General features: G+C 42.2%; 1 protein-coding gene across 1 annotated transcript in view; it reads left to right on the top strand.

Annotated features, from left to right (window-relative positions):
* LOC110536507 (AT-rich interactive domain-containing protein 3A) overlaps positions 1 to 18472 on the top strand; it is a 252077-nt gene that overhangs the window by 141839 nt on the left and 91766 nt on the right. Inside the window, exon 4 of the mRNA XM_090191276.1 lies at positions 16847 to 16919. Coding sequence (XP_090047402.1) covers positions 16847 to 16919 — 73 coding nt within the window. The remainder of the gene's footprint in view (positions 1 to 16846; positions 16920 to 18472) is intronic.

The raw sequence follows: 18472 nt of genomic DNA, 5'->3' as shown, positions 1-18472 counted from the left end.
TGGTTTAACATCTAATCACCTCTACCTCTATCCCTGGTTTAACATCTAATCACAATTACCTTTACCCCTGGTTTAACATCTAATCACCCATACCCCTGGTTTAACATCTAATCACCTTTACCCCTGGTTTAACATCTAATCACCTTTACCTTTACCCCTGGTTTAACATCTAATCATCCCTACCCCTGGTTTAACATCTAATCACCTTTACCTTTACCCCTGGTTTAACATCTAATCACCCATACCCCTGGTTTAACATCTAATCACCTTTACATTTACCCCTGGTTTAACATCTAATCACCCTACCCCTGTTTTAACATCTAATCACCTTTACCTTCACCCCTGGTTTAACATCTAATCACCCATACCCCTGGTTTAACATCTAATCACCTTTACCTTTACCCCTGGTTTAACATCTAATCACCCCTACCCCTGGTTTAACATCTAATCACCTTTACCTTTACCCCTGGTTTAACATCTAATCACCCATATCCCTGGTTTAACATCTAATCACCTTTACCGTTACCCCTGGTTTAACATCTAATCACCCCTACCCCTGTTTTAACATCTAATCACCTTTACCCCTGGTTTAACATCTAATCACCCATACCCCTGGTTTAACATCTAATCACCTTTACCTTTACCCCTGGTTTAACATCTAATCACCCCTACCCCTGTTTTAACATCTAATCGCCTTTACCTTTACCCATGGTTTAACATCAAATCACCCCTACCCCTGGTTTAACATCTAATCACCCATACCCCTGGTTTAACATCTAATCACCTTTACCTTTACCCCTGGTTTAACATCTAATCACCCCTACCCATGTTTTAACATCTAATCACCTTTACCCCTGGTTTAACATCTAATCACCCATACCCCTGGTTTAACATCTAATCACCTTTACCTTTACCCCTGGTTTAACATCTAATCACCCCTACCCCTGTTTTAACATTTAATCATCCCTACCCCTGGTTTAACATCTAATCACCTTTACCTTTACCCCTGGTTTAACATCTAATCACCCCCACCCCTGGTTTAACATCTAATCACCCATACCCCTGGTTTAACATCTAATCACCTTTACCCCTGGTTTAACATCTAATCACCTTTACCTTTACCCCTGGTTTAACATCTAATCACCCCTACCCCTGGTTTAACATCTAATCACATTTACCTTTACCCCTGGTTTAACATCTAATCACCCATACCCCTGGTTTAACATCTAATCACCTTTACATTTACCCCTGGTTTAACATCTAATCACCCTACCCCTGTTTTAACATCTAATCACCTTTACCTTCACCCCTGGTTTAACATCTAATCACCCATACCCCTGGTTTAACATCTAATCACCTTTACCTTTACCCCTGGTTTAACATCTAATCACCCCTACCCCTGGTTTAACATCTAATCACCTTTACCTTTACCCCTGGTTTAACATCTAATCACCCATACCCCTGGTTTAACATCTAATCACCTTTACCGTTACCCCTGGTTTAACATCTAATCACCCCTACCCCTGTTTTAACATCTAATCACCTTTACCCCTGGTTTAACATCTAATCACCCATACCCCTGGTTTAACATCTAATCACCTTTACCTTTACCCCTGGTTTAACATCTAATCACCCCTACCCCTGTTTTAACATCTAATCGCCTTTACCTTTACCCATGGTTTAACATCAAATCACCCCTACCCCTGGTTTAACATCTAATCACCCATACCCCTGGTTTAACATCTAATCACCTTTACCTTTACCCCTGGTTTAACATCTAATCACCCCTACCCATGTTTTAACATCTAATCACCTTTACCCCTGGTTTAACATCTAATCACCCATACCCCTGGTTTAACATCTAATCACCTTTACCTTTACCCCTGGTTTAACATCTAATCACCCCTACCCCTGTTTTAACATTTAATCACCCCTACCCCTGGTTTAACATCTAATCACCTTTACATTTACCCCTGGTTTAACATCTAATCACCCCCACCCCTGGTTTAACATCTAATCACCTTTACCTTTACCCCTGGTTTAACATCTAATCACCCCTACCCCTGTTTTAACATCTAATCACCCCTACCCCTGGTTTAACATCTAATCACCTTTACCTTTACCCCTGGTTTAACATCTAATCACCCATACCCCTGTTTTAACATCTAATCGCCTTTACCTTTACCCATGGTTTAACATCAAATCACCCCTACCCCTGGTTTAACATCTAATGACCTTTACCTTTACCCCTGGTTTAACATCTAATCACCCCTACCCCTGGTTTAACATCTAATCTCTCCCTACCCCTGGTTTAACATCTAATCACCCCTACCCCTGGTTTAACATCTATTCACCTTTACCTTTACCCCTGGTTTAACATCGAATCACCCCTACCCCTGGTTTAACATCTAATCACCCCTACCCCTGGTTTAACATCTAATCACCTTTACCTTTACCCATGGTTTAACATCTAATCATCTCTTCCCCTGGTTTAACATCTAATCACCTTTACCTTTACCCCTGGTTTAACATCTAATCACCTTTACCTTTACCCCTGGTTTAACATCTAATCACCCCTACCCCTGGTTTAACATCTAATCACCTTTACCTTTACCCCTGGTTTAACATCTAATCACCCCCACCCCTGGTTTAACATCTAATCACCTTTACCTTTACCCCTGGTTTAACATCTAATCACCCCTACCCCTGTTTTAACATCTAATCGCCTTTACCTTTACCCATGGTTTAACATCAAATCACCCCTACCCCTGGTTTAACATCTAATCACCCATACCCCTGGTTTAACATCTAATCACCTTTACCTTTACCCCTGGTTTAACATCTAATCACCCCTACCCATGTTTTAACATCTAATCACCTTTACCCCTGGTTTAACATCTAATCACCCATACCCCTGGTTTAACATCTAATCACCTTTACCTTTACCCCTGGTTTAACATCTAATCACCCCTACCCCTGTTTTAACATTTAATCACCCCTACCCCTGGTTTAACATCTAATCACCTTTACATTTACCCCTGGTTTAACATCTAATCACCCCCACCCCTGGTTTAACATCTAATCACCTTTACCTTTACCCCTGGTTTAACATCTAATCACCCCTACCCCTGTTTTAACATCTAATCACCCCTACCCCTGGTTTAACATCTAATCACCTTTACCTTTACCCCTGGTTTAACATCTAATCACCCATACCCCTGTTTTAACATCTAATCGCCTTTACCTTTACCCATGGTTTAACATCAAATCACCCCTACCCCTGGTTTAACATCTAATGACCTTTACCTTTACCCCTGGTTTAACATCTAATCACCCCTACCCCTGGTTTAACATCTAATCTCTCCCTACCCCTGGTTTAACATCTAATCACCCCTACCCCTGGTTTAACATCTATTCACCTTTACCTTTACCCCTGGTTTAACATCGAATCACCCCTACCCCTGGTTTAACATCTAATCACCCCTACCCCTGGTTTAACATCTAATCACCTTTACCTTTACCCATGGTTTAACATCTAATCATCTCTTCCCCTGGTTTAACATCTAATCACCTTTACCTTTACCCCTGGTTTAACATCTAATCACCTTTACCTTTACCCCTGGTTTAACATCTAATCACCCCTACCCCTGGTTTAACATCTAATCACCTTTACCTTTACCCCTGGTTTAACATCTAATCACCCCCACCCCTGGTTTAACATCTAATCACCTTTACCTTTACCCCTGGTTTAACATCTAATCACCCATACCCCTGGTTTAACATCTAATCACCTTTACATTTACCCCTGGTTTAACATCTAATCACCCTACCCCTGTTTTAACATCTAATCACCTTTACCTTCACCCCTGGTTTAACATCTAATCACCCATACCCCTGGTTTAACATCTAATCGCCTTTACCTTTACCCATGGTTTAACATCAAATCACCCCTACCCCTGGTTTAACATCTAATGACCTTTACCTTTACCCCTGGTTTAACATCTAATCACCCCTACCCCTGGTTTAACATCTAATCTCTCCCTACCCCTGGTTTAACATCTAATCACCCCTACCCCTGGTTTAACATCTATTCACCTTTACCTTTACCCCTGGTTTAACATCGAATCACCCCTACCCCTGGTTTAACATCTAATCACCCCTACCCCTGGTTTAACATCTAATCACCCATACCCCTGGTTTAACATCTAATCACCTTTACATTTACCCCTGGTTTAACATCTAATCACCCTACCCCTGTTTTAACATCTAATCACCTTTACCTTCACCCCTGGTTTAACATCTAATCACCCATACCCCTGTTTTAACATCTAATCGCCTTTACCTTTACCCATGGTTTAACATCAAATCACCCCTACCCCTCGTTTAACATCTAATGACCTTTACCTTTACCCCTGGTTTAACATCGAATCACCCCTACCCCTGGTTTAACATCTAATCACCCCTACCCCTGGTTTAACATCTAATCACCTTTACCTTTACCCATGGTTTAACATCTAATCATCTCTTCCCCTGGTTTAACATCTAATCACCTTTACCTTTACCCCTGGTTTAACATCTAATCACCTTTACCTTTACCCCTGGTTTAACATCTAATCACCCCTACCCCTGGTTTAACATCTAATCACCTTTACCTTTACCCCTGGTTTAACATCTAATCACCCCCACCCCTGGTTTAACATCTAATCACCTTTACCTTTACCCCTGGTTTAACATCTAATCACCCATACCCCTGGTTTAACATCTAATCACCTTTACATTTACCCCTGGTTTAACATCTAATCACCCTACCCCTGTTTTAACATCTAATCACCTTTACCTTCACCCCTGGTTTAACATCTAATCACCCATACCCCTGGTTTAACATCTAATCGCCTTTACCTTTACCCATGGTTTAACATCAAATCACCCCTACCCCTGGTTTAACATCTAATGACCTTTACCTTTACCCCTGGTTTAACATCTAATCACCCCTACCCCTGGTTTAACATCTAATCTCTCCCTACCCCTGGTTTAACATCTAATCACCCCTACCCCTGGTTTAACATCTATTCACCTTTACCTTTACCCCTGGTTTAACATCGAATCACCCCTACCCCTGGTTTAACATCTAATCACCCCTACCCCTGGTTTAACATCTAATCACCCATACCCCTGGTTTAACATCTAATCACCTTTACATTTACCCCTGGTTTAACATCTAATCACCCTACCCCTGTTTTAACATCTAATCACCTTTACCTTCACCCCTGGTTTAACATCTAATCACCCATACCCCTGTTTAACATCTAATGACCTTTACCTTTACCCCTGGTTTAACATCGAATCACCCCTACCCCTGGTTTAACATCTAATCACCCCTACCCCTGGTTTAACATCTAATCACCTTTACCTTTACCCATGGTTTAACATCTAATCATCTCTTCCCCTGGTTTAACATCTAATCACCTTTACCTTTACCCCTGGTTTAACATCTAATCACCTTTACCTTTACCCCTGGTTTAACATCTAATCACCCCTACCCCTGGTTTAACATCTAATTACCTTTACCTTTACCCCTGGTTTAACATCTAATCACCCCCACCCCTGGTTTAACATCTAATCACCTTTACCTTTACCCCTGGTTTAACATCTAATCACCCATACCCCTGGTTTAACATCTAATCACCTTTACATTTACCCCTGGTTTAACATCTAATCACCCTACCCCTGTTTTAACATCTAATCACCTTTACCTTCACCCCTGGTTTAACATCTAATCACCCATACCCCTGGTTTAACATCTAATCGCCTTTACCTTTACCCATGGTTTAACATCAAATCACCCCTACCCCTGGTTTAACATCTAATGACCTTTACCTTTACCCCTGGTTTAACATCTAATCACCCCTACCCCTGGTTTAACATCTAATCTCTCCCTACCCCTGGTTTAACATCTAATCACCCCTACCCCTGGTTTAACATCTATTCACCTTTACCTTTACCCCTGGTTTAACATCGAATCACCCCTACCCCTGGTTTAACATCTAATCACCCCTACCCCTGGTTTAACATCTAATCACCCATACCCCTGGTTTAACATCTAATCACCTTTACATTTACCCCTGGTTTAACATCTAATCACCCTACCCCTGTTTTAACATCTAATCACCTTTACCTTCAACCCTGGTTTAACATCTAATCACCCATACCCCTGTTTTAACATCTAATCGCCTTTACCTTTACCCATGGTTTAACATCAAATCACCCCTACCCCTCGTTTAACATCTAATGACCTTTACCTTTACCCCTGGTTTAACATCTAATCACCCCTACCCCTGGTTTAACATCTAATCTCTCCCTACCCCTGGTTTAACATCTAATCACCCCTACCCCTGGTTTAACATCTATTCACCTTTACCTTTACCCCTGGTTTAACATCGAATCACCCCTACCCCTGGTTTAACATCTAATCACCCCTACCCCTGGTTTAACATCTAATCACCTTTACCTTTACCCATGGTTTAACATCTAATCATCTCTTCCCCTGGTTTAACATCTAATCACCTTTACCTTTACCCCTGGTTTAACATCTAATCACCTTTACCTTTACCCCTGGTTTAACATCTAATCACCCCTACCCCTGGTTTAACATCTAATCACCTTTACCTTTACCCCTGGTTTAACATCTAATCACCCCCACCCCTGGTTTAACATCTAATCACCTTTACCTTTACCCCTGGTTTAACATCTAATCACCCATACCCCTGGTTTAACATCTAATCACCTTTACATTTACCCCTGGTTTAACATCTAATCACCCTACCCCTGTTTTAACATCTAATCACCTTTACCTTCACCCCTGGTTTAACATCTAATCACCCATACCCCTGGTTTAACATCTAATCACCTTTACCTTTACCCCTGGTTTAACATCTAATCACCCCTACCCCTGGTTTAACATCTAATCACCTTTACCTTTACCCCTGGTTTAACATCTAATCACCCCTACCCCTGTTTTAACATCTAATCACCTTTACCCCTGGTTTAACATCTAATCACCCATACCCCTGGTTTAACATCTAATCACCTTTACCTTTACCCCTGGTTTAACATCTAATCACCCCTACCCCTGTTTTAACATCTAATCGCCTTTACCTTTACCCATGGTTTAACATCAAATCACCCCTACCCCTGGTTTAACATCTAATCACCCATACCTCTGGTTTAACATCTAATCACCTTTACCTTTACCCCTGGTTTAACATCTAATCACCCCTACCCATGTTTTAACATCTAATCACCTTTACCCCTGGTTTAACATCTAATCACCCATACCCCTGGTTTAACATCTAATCACCTTTACCTTTACCCCTGGTTTAACATCTAATCACCCCTACCCCTGTTTTAACATTTAATCACCCCTACCCCTGGTTTAACATCTAATCACCTTTACATTTACCCCTGGTTTAACATCTAATCACCCCCACCCCTGGTTTAACATCTAATCACCTTTACCTTTACCCCTGGTTTAACATCTAATCACCCCTACCCCTGTTTTAACATCTAATCACCCCTACCCCTGGTTTAACATCTAATCACCTTTACCTTTACCCCTGGTTTAACATCTAATCACCCCTACCCCTGTTTTAACATCTAATCGCCTTTACCTTTACCCATGGTTTAACATCAAATCACCCCTACCCCTGGTTTAACATCTAATGACCTTTATCTTTACCCCTGGTTTAACATCTAATCACCCCTACCCCTGGTTTAACATCTAATCTCTCCCTACCCCTGGTTTAACATCTAATCTCTCCCTACCCCTGGTTTAACATCTAATCACCCCTACCCCTGGTTTAACATCTATTCACCTTTACCTTTACCCCTGGTTTAACATCTAATCCCCCCTACCCCTGGTTTAACATCTAATCACCCCTACCCCTGGTTTAACATCTAATCACCTTTACCTTTACCCATGGTTTAACATCTAATCATCTCTTCCCCTGGTTTAACATCTAATCACCTTTACCTTTACCCCTGGTTTAACATCTAATCACCTTTACATTTACCCCTGGTTTAACATCTAATCACCCCCACCCCTGGTTTAACATCTAATCACCTTTACCTTTACCCCTGGTTTAACATCTAATCACCCCTACCCCTGTTTTAACATCTAATCACCCCTACCCCTGGTTTAACATCTAATCACCTTTACCTTTACCCCTGGTTTAACATCTAATCACCCCTACCCCTGTTTTAACATCTAATCGCCTTTACCTTTACCCATGGTTTAACATCAAATCACCCCTACCCCTGGTTTAACATCTAATGACCTTTACCTTTACCCCTGGTTTAACATCTAATCACCCCTACCCCTGGTTTAACATCTAATCTCTCCCTACCCCTGGTTTAACATCTAATCTCTCCCTACCCCTGGTTTAACATCTAATCACCCCTACCCCTGGTTTAACATCTATTCACCTTTACCTTTACCCCTGGTTTAACATCTAATCCCCCCTACCCCTGGTTTAACATCTAATCACCCCTACCCCTGGTTTAACATCTAATCACCTTTACCTTTACCCATGGTTTAACATCTAATCATCTCTTCCCCTGGTTTAACATCTAATCACCTTTACCTTTACCCCTGGTTTAACATCTAATCACCTTTACCCTTACCCCTGGTTTAACATCTAATCACCCCTACCCCTGGTTTAACATCTAATCACCCCTACCCCTGGTTTAACATCTAATCACCTTTACCCCTGGTTTAACATCTAATCACCTCTACCCCTGGTTTAACATCTAATCACCTTTACCTTTACCCCTGGTTTAACATCTAATCACCCCTACCCCTGGTTTAACATCTAATCACCTTTACCTTTACCCCTGGTTTAACATCTAATCACCCCCACCCCTGGTTTAACATCTAATCACCTTTACCTTTACCCCTGGTTTAACATCTAATCACCCATACCCCTGGTTTAACATCTAATCACCTTTACATTTACCCCTGGTTTAACATCTAATCACCCTACCCCTGTTTTAACATCTAATCACCTTTACCTTCACCCCTGGTTTAACATCTAATCACCCATACCTCTGGTTTAACATCTAATCACCTTTACCTTTACCCCTGGTTTAACATCTAATCACCCCTACCCATGTTTTAACATCTAATCACCTTTACCCCTGGTTTAACATCTAATCACCCATACCCCTGGTTTAACATCTAATCACCTTTACCTTTACCCCTGGTTTAACATCTAATCACCCCTACCCCTGTTTTAACATTTAATCACCCCTACCCCTGGTTTAACATCTAATCACCTTTACATTTACCCCTGGTTTAACATCTAATCACCCCCACCCCTGGTTTAACATCTAATCACCTTTACCTTTACCCCTGGTTTAACATCTAATCACCCCTACCCCTGTTTTAACATCTAATCACCCCTACCCCTGGTTTAACATCTAATCACCTTTACCTTTACCCCTGGTTTAACATCTAATCACCCCTACCCCTGTTTTAACATCTAATCGCCTTTACCTTTACCCATGGTTTAACATCAAATCACCCCTACCCCTGGTTTAACATCTAATGACCTTTATCTTTACCCCTGGTTTAACATCTAATCACCCCTACCCCTGGTTTAACATCTAATCTCTCCCTACCCCTGGTTTAACATCTAATCTCTCCCTACCCCTGGTTTAACATCTAATCACCCCTACCCCTGGTTTAACATCTATTCACCTTTACCTTTACCCCTGGTTTAACATCTAATCCCCCCTACCCCTGGTTTAACATCTAATCACCCCTACCCCTGGTTTAACATCTAATCACCTTTACCTTTACCCATGGTTTAACATCTAATCATCTCTTCCCCTGGTTTAACATCTAATCACCTTTACCTTTACCCCTGGTTTAACATCTAATCACCTTTACATTTACCCCTGGTTTAACATCTAATCACCCCCACCCCTGGTTTAACATCTAATCACCTTTACCTTTACCCCTGGTTTAACATCTAATCACCCCTACCCCTGTTTTAACATCTAATCACCCCTACCCCTGGTTTAACATCTAATCACCTTTACCTTTACCCCTGGTTTAACATCTAATCACCCCTACCCCTGTTTTAACATCTAATCGCCTTTACCTTTACCCATGGTTTAACATCAAATCACCCCTACCCCTGGTTTAACATCTAATGACCTTTACCTTTACCCCTGGTTTAACATCTAATCACCCCTACCCCTGGTTTAACATCTAATCTCTCCCTACCCCTGGTTTAACATCTAATCTCTCCCTACCCCTGGTTTAACATCTAATCACCCCTACCCCTGGTTTAACATCTATTCACCTTTACCTTTACCCCTGGTTTAACATCTAATCCCCCCTACCCCTGGTTTAACATCTAATCACCCCTACCCCTGGTTTAACATCTAATCACCTTTACCTTTACCCATGGTTTAACATCTAATCATCTCTTCCCCTGGTTTAACATCTAATCACCTTTACCTTTACCCCTGGTTTAACATCTAATCACCTTTACCCTTACCCCTGGTTTAACATCTAATCACCCCTACCCCTGGTTTAACATCTAATCACCCCTACCCCTGGTTTAACATCTAATCACCTTTACCCCTGGTTTAACATCTAATCACCTCTACCCCTGGTTTAACATCTAATCACCTTTACCTTTACCCCTGGTTTAACATCTAATCACCCCTACCCCTGGTTTAACATCTAATCACCTTTACCTTTACCCCTGGTTTAACATCTAATCACCCCCACCCCTGGTTTAACATCTAATCACCTTTACCTTTACCCCTGGTTTAACATCTAATCACCCATACCCCTGGTTTAACATCTAATCACCTTTACATTTACCCCTGGTTTAACATCTAATCACCCTACCCCTGTTTTAACATCTAATCACCTTTACCTTCACCCCTGGTTTAACATCTAATCACCCATACCTCTGGTTTAACATCTAATCACCTTTACCTTTACCCCTGGTTTAACATCTAATCACCCCTACCCATGTTTTAACATCTAATCACCTTTACCCCTGGTTTAACATCTAATCACCCATACCCCTGGTTTAACATCTAATCACCTTTACCTTTACCCCTGGTTTAACATCTAATCACCCCTACCCCTGTTTTAACATTTAATCACCCCTACCCCTGGTTTAACATCTAATCACCTTTACATTTACCCCTGGTTTAACATCTAATCACCCCCACCCCTGGTTTAACATCTAATCACCTTTACCTTTACCCCTGGTTTAACATCTAATCACCCCTACCCCTGTTTTAACATCTAATCACCCCTACCCCTGGTTTAACATCTAATCACCTTTACCTTTACCCCTGGTTTAACATCTAATCACCCCTACCCCTGTTTTAACATCTAATCGCCTTTACCTTTACCCATGGTTTAACATCAAATCACCCCTACCCCTGGTTTAACATCTAATGACCTTTACCTTTACCCCTGGTTTAACATCTAATCACCCCTACCCCTGGTTTAACATCTAATCTCTCCCTACCCCTGGTTTAACATCTAATCTCTCCCTACCCCTGGTTTAACATCTAATCACCCCTACCCCTGGTTTAACATCTATTCACCTTTACCTTTACCCCTGGTTTAACATCTAATCCCCCCTACCCCTGGTTTAACATCTAATCACCCCTACCCCTGGTTTAACATCTAATCACCTTTACCTTTACCCATGGTTTAACATCTAATCATCTCTTCCCCTGGTTTAACATCTAATCACCTTTACCTTTACCCCTGGTTTAACATCTAATCACCTTTACCCTTACCCCTGGTTTAACATCTAATCACCCCTACCCCTGGTTTAACATCTAATCACCCCTACCCCTGGTTTAACATCTAATCACCTTTACCCCTGGTTTAACATCTAATCACCTCTACCCCTGGTTTAACATCTAATCTCTCTCTCTCTCTCTCTCTGTCTCTCTCTGTCTTTCTCTCTCTCTCTGTCTCTCTCTCTCTGTCTGTCTCTGTCTCTCTCTCTCGCTCTCTCTCTCTCTCTCTCTCTCTCTCTGTGTCTCTCTGTCTCTCTGTCTCTCTTTCTCTCTCTCTCTCTCTCTCTCTCACTCTCTCTCTCTCTCTCTCTCTCAGTTCTTTAATATTGGTGACAGCTAATCCACTCCTAAATGTTCAGTTATTATCTCTGGGGTCTCGTTCTGGCTGCCCCGCTGATTCCAAAGGTCATATCTCTGACTTCTTGTATTGATCTGATCTCCCGTTGCCCTCTCCCTGTCTCTCTCTGTATCTCACTCTGTATCTCTCTCTGTATCTCTCTCTGCATCTCACTCTTTATCTCTCTCTGTCTATCTGTATCTCTCTGTATCTCACTCTGTATCTCTCTGTATCTCACTCTGTATCTCTCTGTATCTCTCTCTGTATCTCTCTGTATCTCTCTCTGTATCTCTCTGTATCTCTCTCTATATCTCTGTGTCTCTCTGTATCTCTCTGTGTCTCTCTCTTTATCTCTCTGTATCTCTGTGTGTCTCTCTCTGTATCTCTCTCTGTATCTCTCTGTATCTCTCTGTATCTCTGTGTCTCTCTCTGTATCTCTCTCTGTATCTCTCTGTATCTCTGTGTGTCTCTCTCTGTATCTCTGTGTCTCTCTCTGTATCTCTCTCTGTATCTCTCTGTATCTCTGTGTCTCTCTCTCTCTCTCTCTGTATCTCTCTCTGTATATCTCTGTATCTCTCTCTGTATCTCTGTGTCTCTCTCTGTATCTCTCTCTGTATCTCTCTGTATCTCTCTCTGTATCTCTCTGTATCTCTCTATGTCTCTTTCTCTCTGTATCTCTCTGTATCTCTCTCTGTATCTCTCTCTATATATCTCTGTGTCTCTCTCTCTATCTGTATCTCTCTGTGTATCTCTCTGTGTATCTCTCTCTATCTCTCTCTATATATCTCTGTGTGTCTCTATATCTCTCTCTTTATCCCTCTGTATCTCTCGCTGTGTATCTCTGTATCTCTCTGTATCTCTGTGTATCTCTCTGGGTCTCTCTCTTTATCTCTCTGTATCTCTGTGTGTCTCTCTCTGTATCTCTCTGTATATATATAGTGTTTTAACAATGTACAAATATCTCTCTCTGTCTCTCTGTATCTCTCTCTGTCTCTCTGTATCTTTCTGTGTATCTCTCTGTATCTCTCTCTGTATCTCTCTCTCTCTCTCTGTATCTCTCTCTCTCTCTATCTTTATCGCTCTCTGTATCTCTCTCTCTCTGTATCTCTCTCTGTATCTCTCTCTCTGTATCTCTCTTTGTATCTCTCTCTGTCTGTCTCTCTCTCTGTATCTCTCTCTGTCTCTCTCTCTGTATCTCTCTCTGTATCTCTGCATCTCACTCTGTCTCTCTGTATCTCTCTCTGTATCTCTCTCCCTTTATCTCACTCTCTCTCTCTGTATCTCTCTCTCTGTATCTCACTCTCTGTATCTCTCTCTCTGTATCTCTCTCTCTGTATATCTCTCTCTGTCTCTCCATATCTCTATCTCTGTATCTCTCTGTCTCTCTCTCTCTGTATCTCTCTCTCTGTATCTCTCTCTCTGTATATCTCTCTCTGTATCTCTCTCTCTCTCTGTATCTCTCTGTATCTCTCTGTATCTCTCTCTCTCTCTGTCTCTCCATATCTCTATCTCTGTATCTCTCTGTCTCTCTCTCTCTGTATCTCTCTGTATCTCTCTGTATCTCTCTCTCTCTCTCTCTGTCTCTCTGTCTCTCCATATCTCTATCTCTGTATCTCTCTCTCTCTCTCTGTCTCTGTCTCTGTCTCTCTCCTCTCTCTCGTCTCTCAGTCAATTAAATTCAAGGGGCTTTATTGGCATGTGAAACATATGTTAACATTGCCAAAGCAAGTGAAGTAGATCATAAACAAAAACGAAATAAACAATTTACAGTAAACATTACACTCACAAAAGTTCCAAAAGAATAAAGACATTTCAAATGTCATACTATGTGCAAATAGTTAGAGTACAAAATGTAAAATAGATGAACATAATTCTCGGTTGTATTTATAATGGTGTTTGCTGCTGTGATGGCATACTGTGGTATTTCACCCAGTAGATATGGGAGTTTATCGAAGTTTGGTTTGTTTTCAATTCTTTGTGGGTAGCCTGCATCCATACTTATGTCATTGAGATATTCTCAATCTGTTAATCATCATTTACTTGTTAATAGATGCTTGTTGTTTCTACAGTACTTCAAATACTTTGTATGGTGTGTTTGTTTTGGTACGACGCTGACTTCAGTTTATCAGTCAAAATATACAAGTACTCAAATCCACTATTTCTTATATAAAAAAATATAAAAAGAGAGAGAAATTCCCAGCCTGTTCAGGAAAACTGAATGGAGACGACCAAAGAGTTTAAAGGTGTGACAGTCTCCTGTTTTTCAGCCATTAAAGGTTGTTCTTCTGAGGCTGGGAGGCTGGGGGGCTGGGGAGCTGGAGAGCTGGAGAGCTGGGGAGCTGGGAGGCAGGGAGGCAGGGAGGCTGGGAGGCAGGGGAGCTGGGAGGCTGGGAGGCAGGGAGGCTGGGAGGCTGGGAGGCAGGGGAGCTGGGAGGCTGGGAGGCAGGGAGGCTGGGAGGCTGGGAGGCAGGGAGGCTGTGAGGCAGGGAGGCTGGGAGGCAGGGAGGCTGGGAGGCAGGGAGGCAGGGAGGCTGAGAGGCAGGGAGGCTGGGAGGCAGGGAGGCTGGGAGGCTGGTAGGCAGGGAGGCTGGGAGGCAGGGAGACTGGGAGGCAGGGAGGCAGGGAGGCTGGGAGGCTGGAAGTGTGAGAACAGCTCTAGTTGTTCCCTCCCTACCGTGGATAAAATGTATGTCCATGATTCTGTTCCTTCACAGAGGAGACACAGCGTCTGTTAGTTTCCAGCCACTCTGTTTCCTGATATTGTTCCTTCACAGAGGAGACACAGTGTTTGTTAGTTTCCAGCCACTCTGTTTCCTGATATTGTTCCTTCACAGAGGAGACACGGCATCTGTTAGTTTCCAGCCACTCTGTTTCCTGATATTGTTCCTTCACAGAGGAGACACGGCATCTGTTAGTTTCCAGCAACTCTGTTTCCAGATCACAAGATACTCTTTCTTATATGATAAATTTAGAACACTCAAGGTTACTCACAGATTGTCTTAAATCTGTTACAACAATTACAGATTCACATCTGCTCTTATTCACAAACAAAATAAACAATACATGATTTTTAAAGGTTTATGTGAACCTAATAATAGCAAATAGGTGTTAAAATAGCATAGTGACGACAGTCTACATGTGTTGTGTTTTGGTCTCCTTGTCTACTGTACCTTCCATTTGGTGTGTTTGGTGTGAAAGTACACTAGTATGAGATACTGGAGGTACTCGTTGATAGTCATTTAATCTTGAATGTTGTTTTCTAAAACACTTCACAGTTTTGAATTGGCTTCAATACAGTAGAATACACTTCAATACAGTATTATACACTTTAATATAGTAGAATACACTTCAATACAGTAGTATACACTTCAATACAGTAGAATACACTTTAATATAGTAGAATACACTTCAATACAGTAGAATACACTTCAATACAGTGGAATACACTTCAATACAGTAGTATACACTTCAAAACAGTAGAATACACTTCAATACAGTAGTATACACTTCAATACAGTAGAATACACTTCAATACAGTGGAATACACTTCAATACAGTAGTATACACTTCAAAACAGTAGAATACACTTCAATACAGTAGTATACACTTCAATACAGTAGAATACACTTTAATATAGTAGAATACACTTCAATACAGTAGTATACACTTTAATACAGTGGAATACACTTCAATACGGTAGTATACACTTCAATACAGTATTATACACTTTAATATAGTAGAATACACTTCAATACAGTAGAATACACTTCAGTACAGTAGAATACACTTTAATATAGTAGAATACACTTCAATACAGTAGTATATACTTCAATACAATAGTATACACTTCAATACAGTAGAATACACTTCAATACAGTAGAATACACTTCAATACAGTATAATACACTTTAATATAGTAGAATGCACTTCAATACAGTAGAATACACTTCAATACAGTAGAATACACTTCAATACAGTAGAATTCACTTCAATACAGTATTATACACTTTAATATAGTAGAATACACTTCAATACAGTATAATACACTTCAATACGGTAGTATACACTTCAATACAGTAGAATACACTTCAATACAATAGTATACACTTCAATACAGTAGAATACACTTCAATACGGTAGAATACACTTCAATACGGTAGAATACACTCCAATACAGTAGAATACACTTCAATACAATAGTATACACTTCAATACAGTAGAATACACTTCAATACGGTAGAATACACTTCAATACAGTAGAATACACTTCAATACGGTAGAATACACTTCAATACGGTAGAATACACTTCAATACAGTAGAATACACTTCAATACAGTAGAATACACTTTAATATAGTAGAATACACTTCAATACAGTAGTATACACTTCAATACAGTAGAATACACTTCAATACAGTAGAATACACTTTAATATAGTAGAATACACTTCAATACAGTAGTATACACTTCAATACAGTAGAATACACTTCAATACGGTAGTATACACGTCAATACAATAGTATACACTTCAATACAGTAGAATAAACTAATGGAAATAACATGAATGAATGTTTCAATGATCTTCTTGGTGTGATTGTTTTGTCCATGAAATGGTTGCCTTGAGGCCAGGTTTAATCAGATTGTCTCCCTCCCCTTCTTGTCTTCTAGTTGTACGAGTTGGATAACGATGACAAGAGGAAAGAGTTTCTTGATGACCTCTTCAGTTTTATGCAGAAGAGAGGTGAGTTGTTATTAATATACAATCATTATATAATCATAATAATAGCAATAATAACAGTGTAACCATTTATTTCAAGGGGGGGGGGGGGGGCGGAGGGGAGCTGAGTGGAGGGGAGTGGAGGGGAATATAGCTGAGGGGAGGGGAGTGGAGGGGAATATAGCTGAGGGGAGGGGAGTGGAGGGGAATATAGCTGAGGGGAGGGGAGTGGAGGGGAATATAGCTGAGGGGAGGGGAGTGGAGGGGAATATAGCTGAGGGGAGGGGAATATAGCTGAGGGGAGGGGAATATAGCTGAGGGGAGGGGAATATAGCTGAGGGGAGGGGAATATAGCTGAGGGGAGGGGAATATAGCTGAGGGGAGGGGAATATAGCTGAGGGGAGGGGAATATAGCTGAGGGGAGGGGAATATAGCTGAGGAGAGGGGAATATAGCTGAGGGGAGGGGAATATAGCTGAGGGGAGGGGAATATAGCTGAGGGGAGGGGAATATAGCTGAGGGGAGGGGAGTGGAGGGGAATATAGCTGAGGGGAGGGGAATATAGCTGAGGGGAGGGGAATATAGCTGAGGGGAGGGGAATATAGCTGAGGGGAGGGGAATATAGCTGAGGGGAGGGGAATATAGCTGAGGGGAGGGGAATATAGCTGAGGGGAGGGGAATATAGCTGAGGGGAGGGGAATATAGCTGAGGGGAGGGGAGTGGAGGGGAATATAGCTGAGGGGAGGGGAGTGGAGGGGAATATAGCTGAGGGGAGGGGAGTGGAGGGGAGGGGAATATAGCTGAGGGGAGGGGAATATAGCTGAGGGGAGGGGAATATAGCTGAGGGGAGGGGAGTGGAGGGGAATATAGCTGAGGGGAGGGGAGTGGAGGGGAATATAGCTGAGGGGAGGGGAGTGGAGGGGAATATAGCTGAGGGGAGGGGAGTGGAGGGGAATATAGCTGAGGGGAGGGGAGTGGAGGGGAATATAGCTGAGGGGAGGGGAGTGGAGGGGAATATAGCTGAGGGGAGGGGAGTGGAGGGGAATATAGCTGAGGGGAGGGGAGTGGAGGGGAATATAGCTGAGGGGAGGGGAATATAGCTGAGGGGAGGGGAGTGGAGGGGAATATAGCTGAGGGGAGGGGAGTGGAGGGGAGGGGAATATAGCTGAGGGGAGGGGAATATAGCTGAGGGGAGGGGAGTGGAGGGGAATATAGCTGAGGGGAGGGGAATATAGCTGAGGGGAGGGGAATATAGCTGAGGGGAGGGGAATATAGCTGAGGGGAGGGGAGTGGAGGGGAATATAGCTGAGGGGAGGGGAATATAGCTGAGGGGAGGGGAATATAGCTGAGGGGAGGGGAATATAGCTGAGGGGAGGGGAATATAGCTGAGGGGAGGGGAATATAGCTGAGGGGAGGGGAGTGGAGGGGAATATAGCTGAGGGGAGGGGAGGGGAGGGGAATATAGCTGAGGGGAGGGGAATATAGCTGAGTGGAGGGGAATATAGCTGAGGGGAGGGGAATATAGCTGAGGGGAGGGGAGTGGAGGGGAATATAGCTGAGGGGAGGGGAGGGGAGGGG

This window comes from Oncorhynchus mykiss, chromosome 11, assembly GCF_057628025.1.
Source record: "Oncorhynchus mykiss isolate SJ-2025 chromosome 11, ASM5762802v1, whole genome shotgun sequence".
NCBI lineage: Eukaryota > Metazoa > Chordata > Actinopteri > Salmoniformes > Salmonidae > Oncorhynchus > Oncorhynchus mykiss.
The sequence above is the reverse complement of the archived record's forward strand: the minus strand, read 5'-3'. Positions and strand labels throughout refer to the sequence as shown.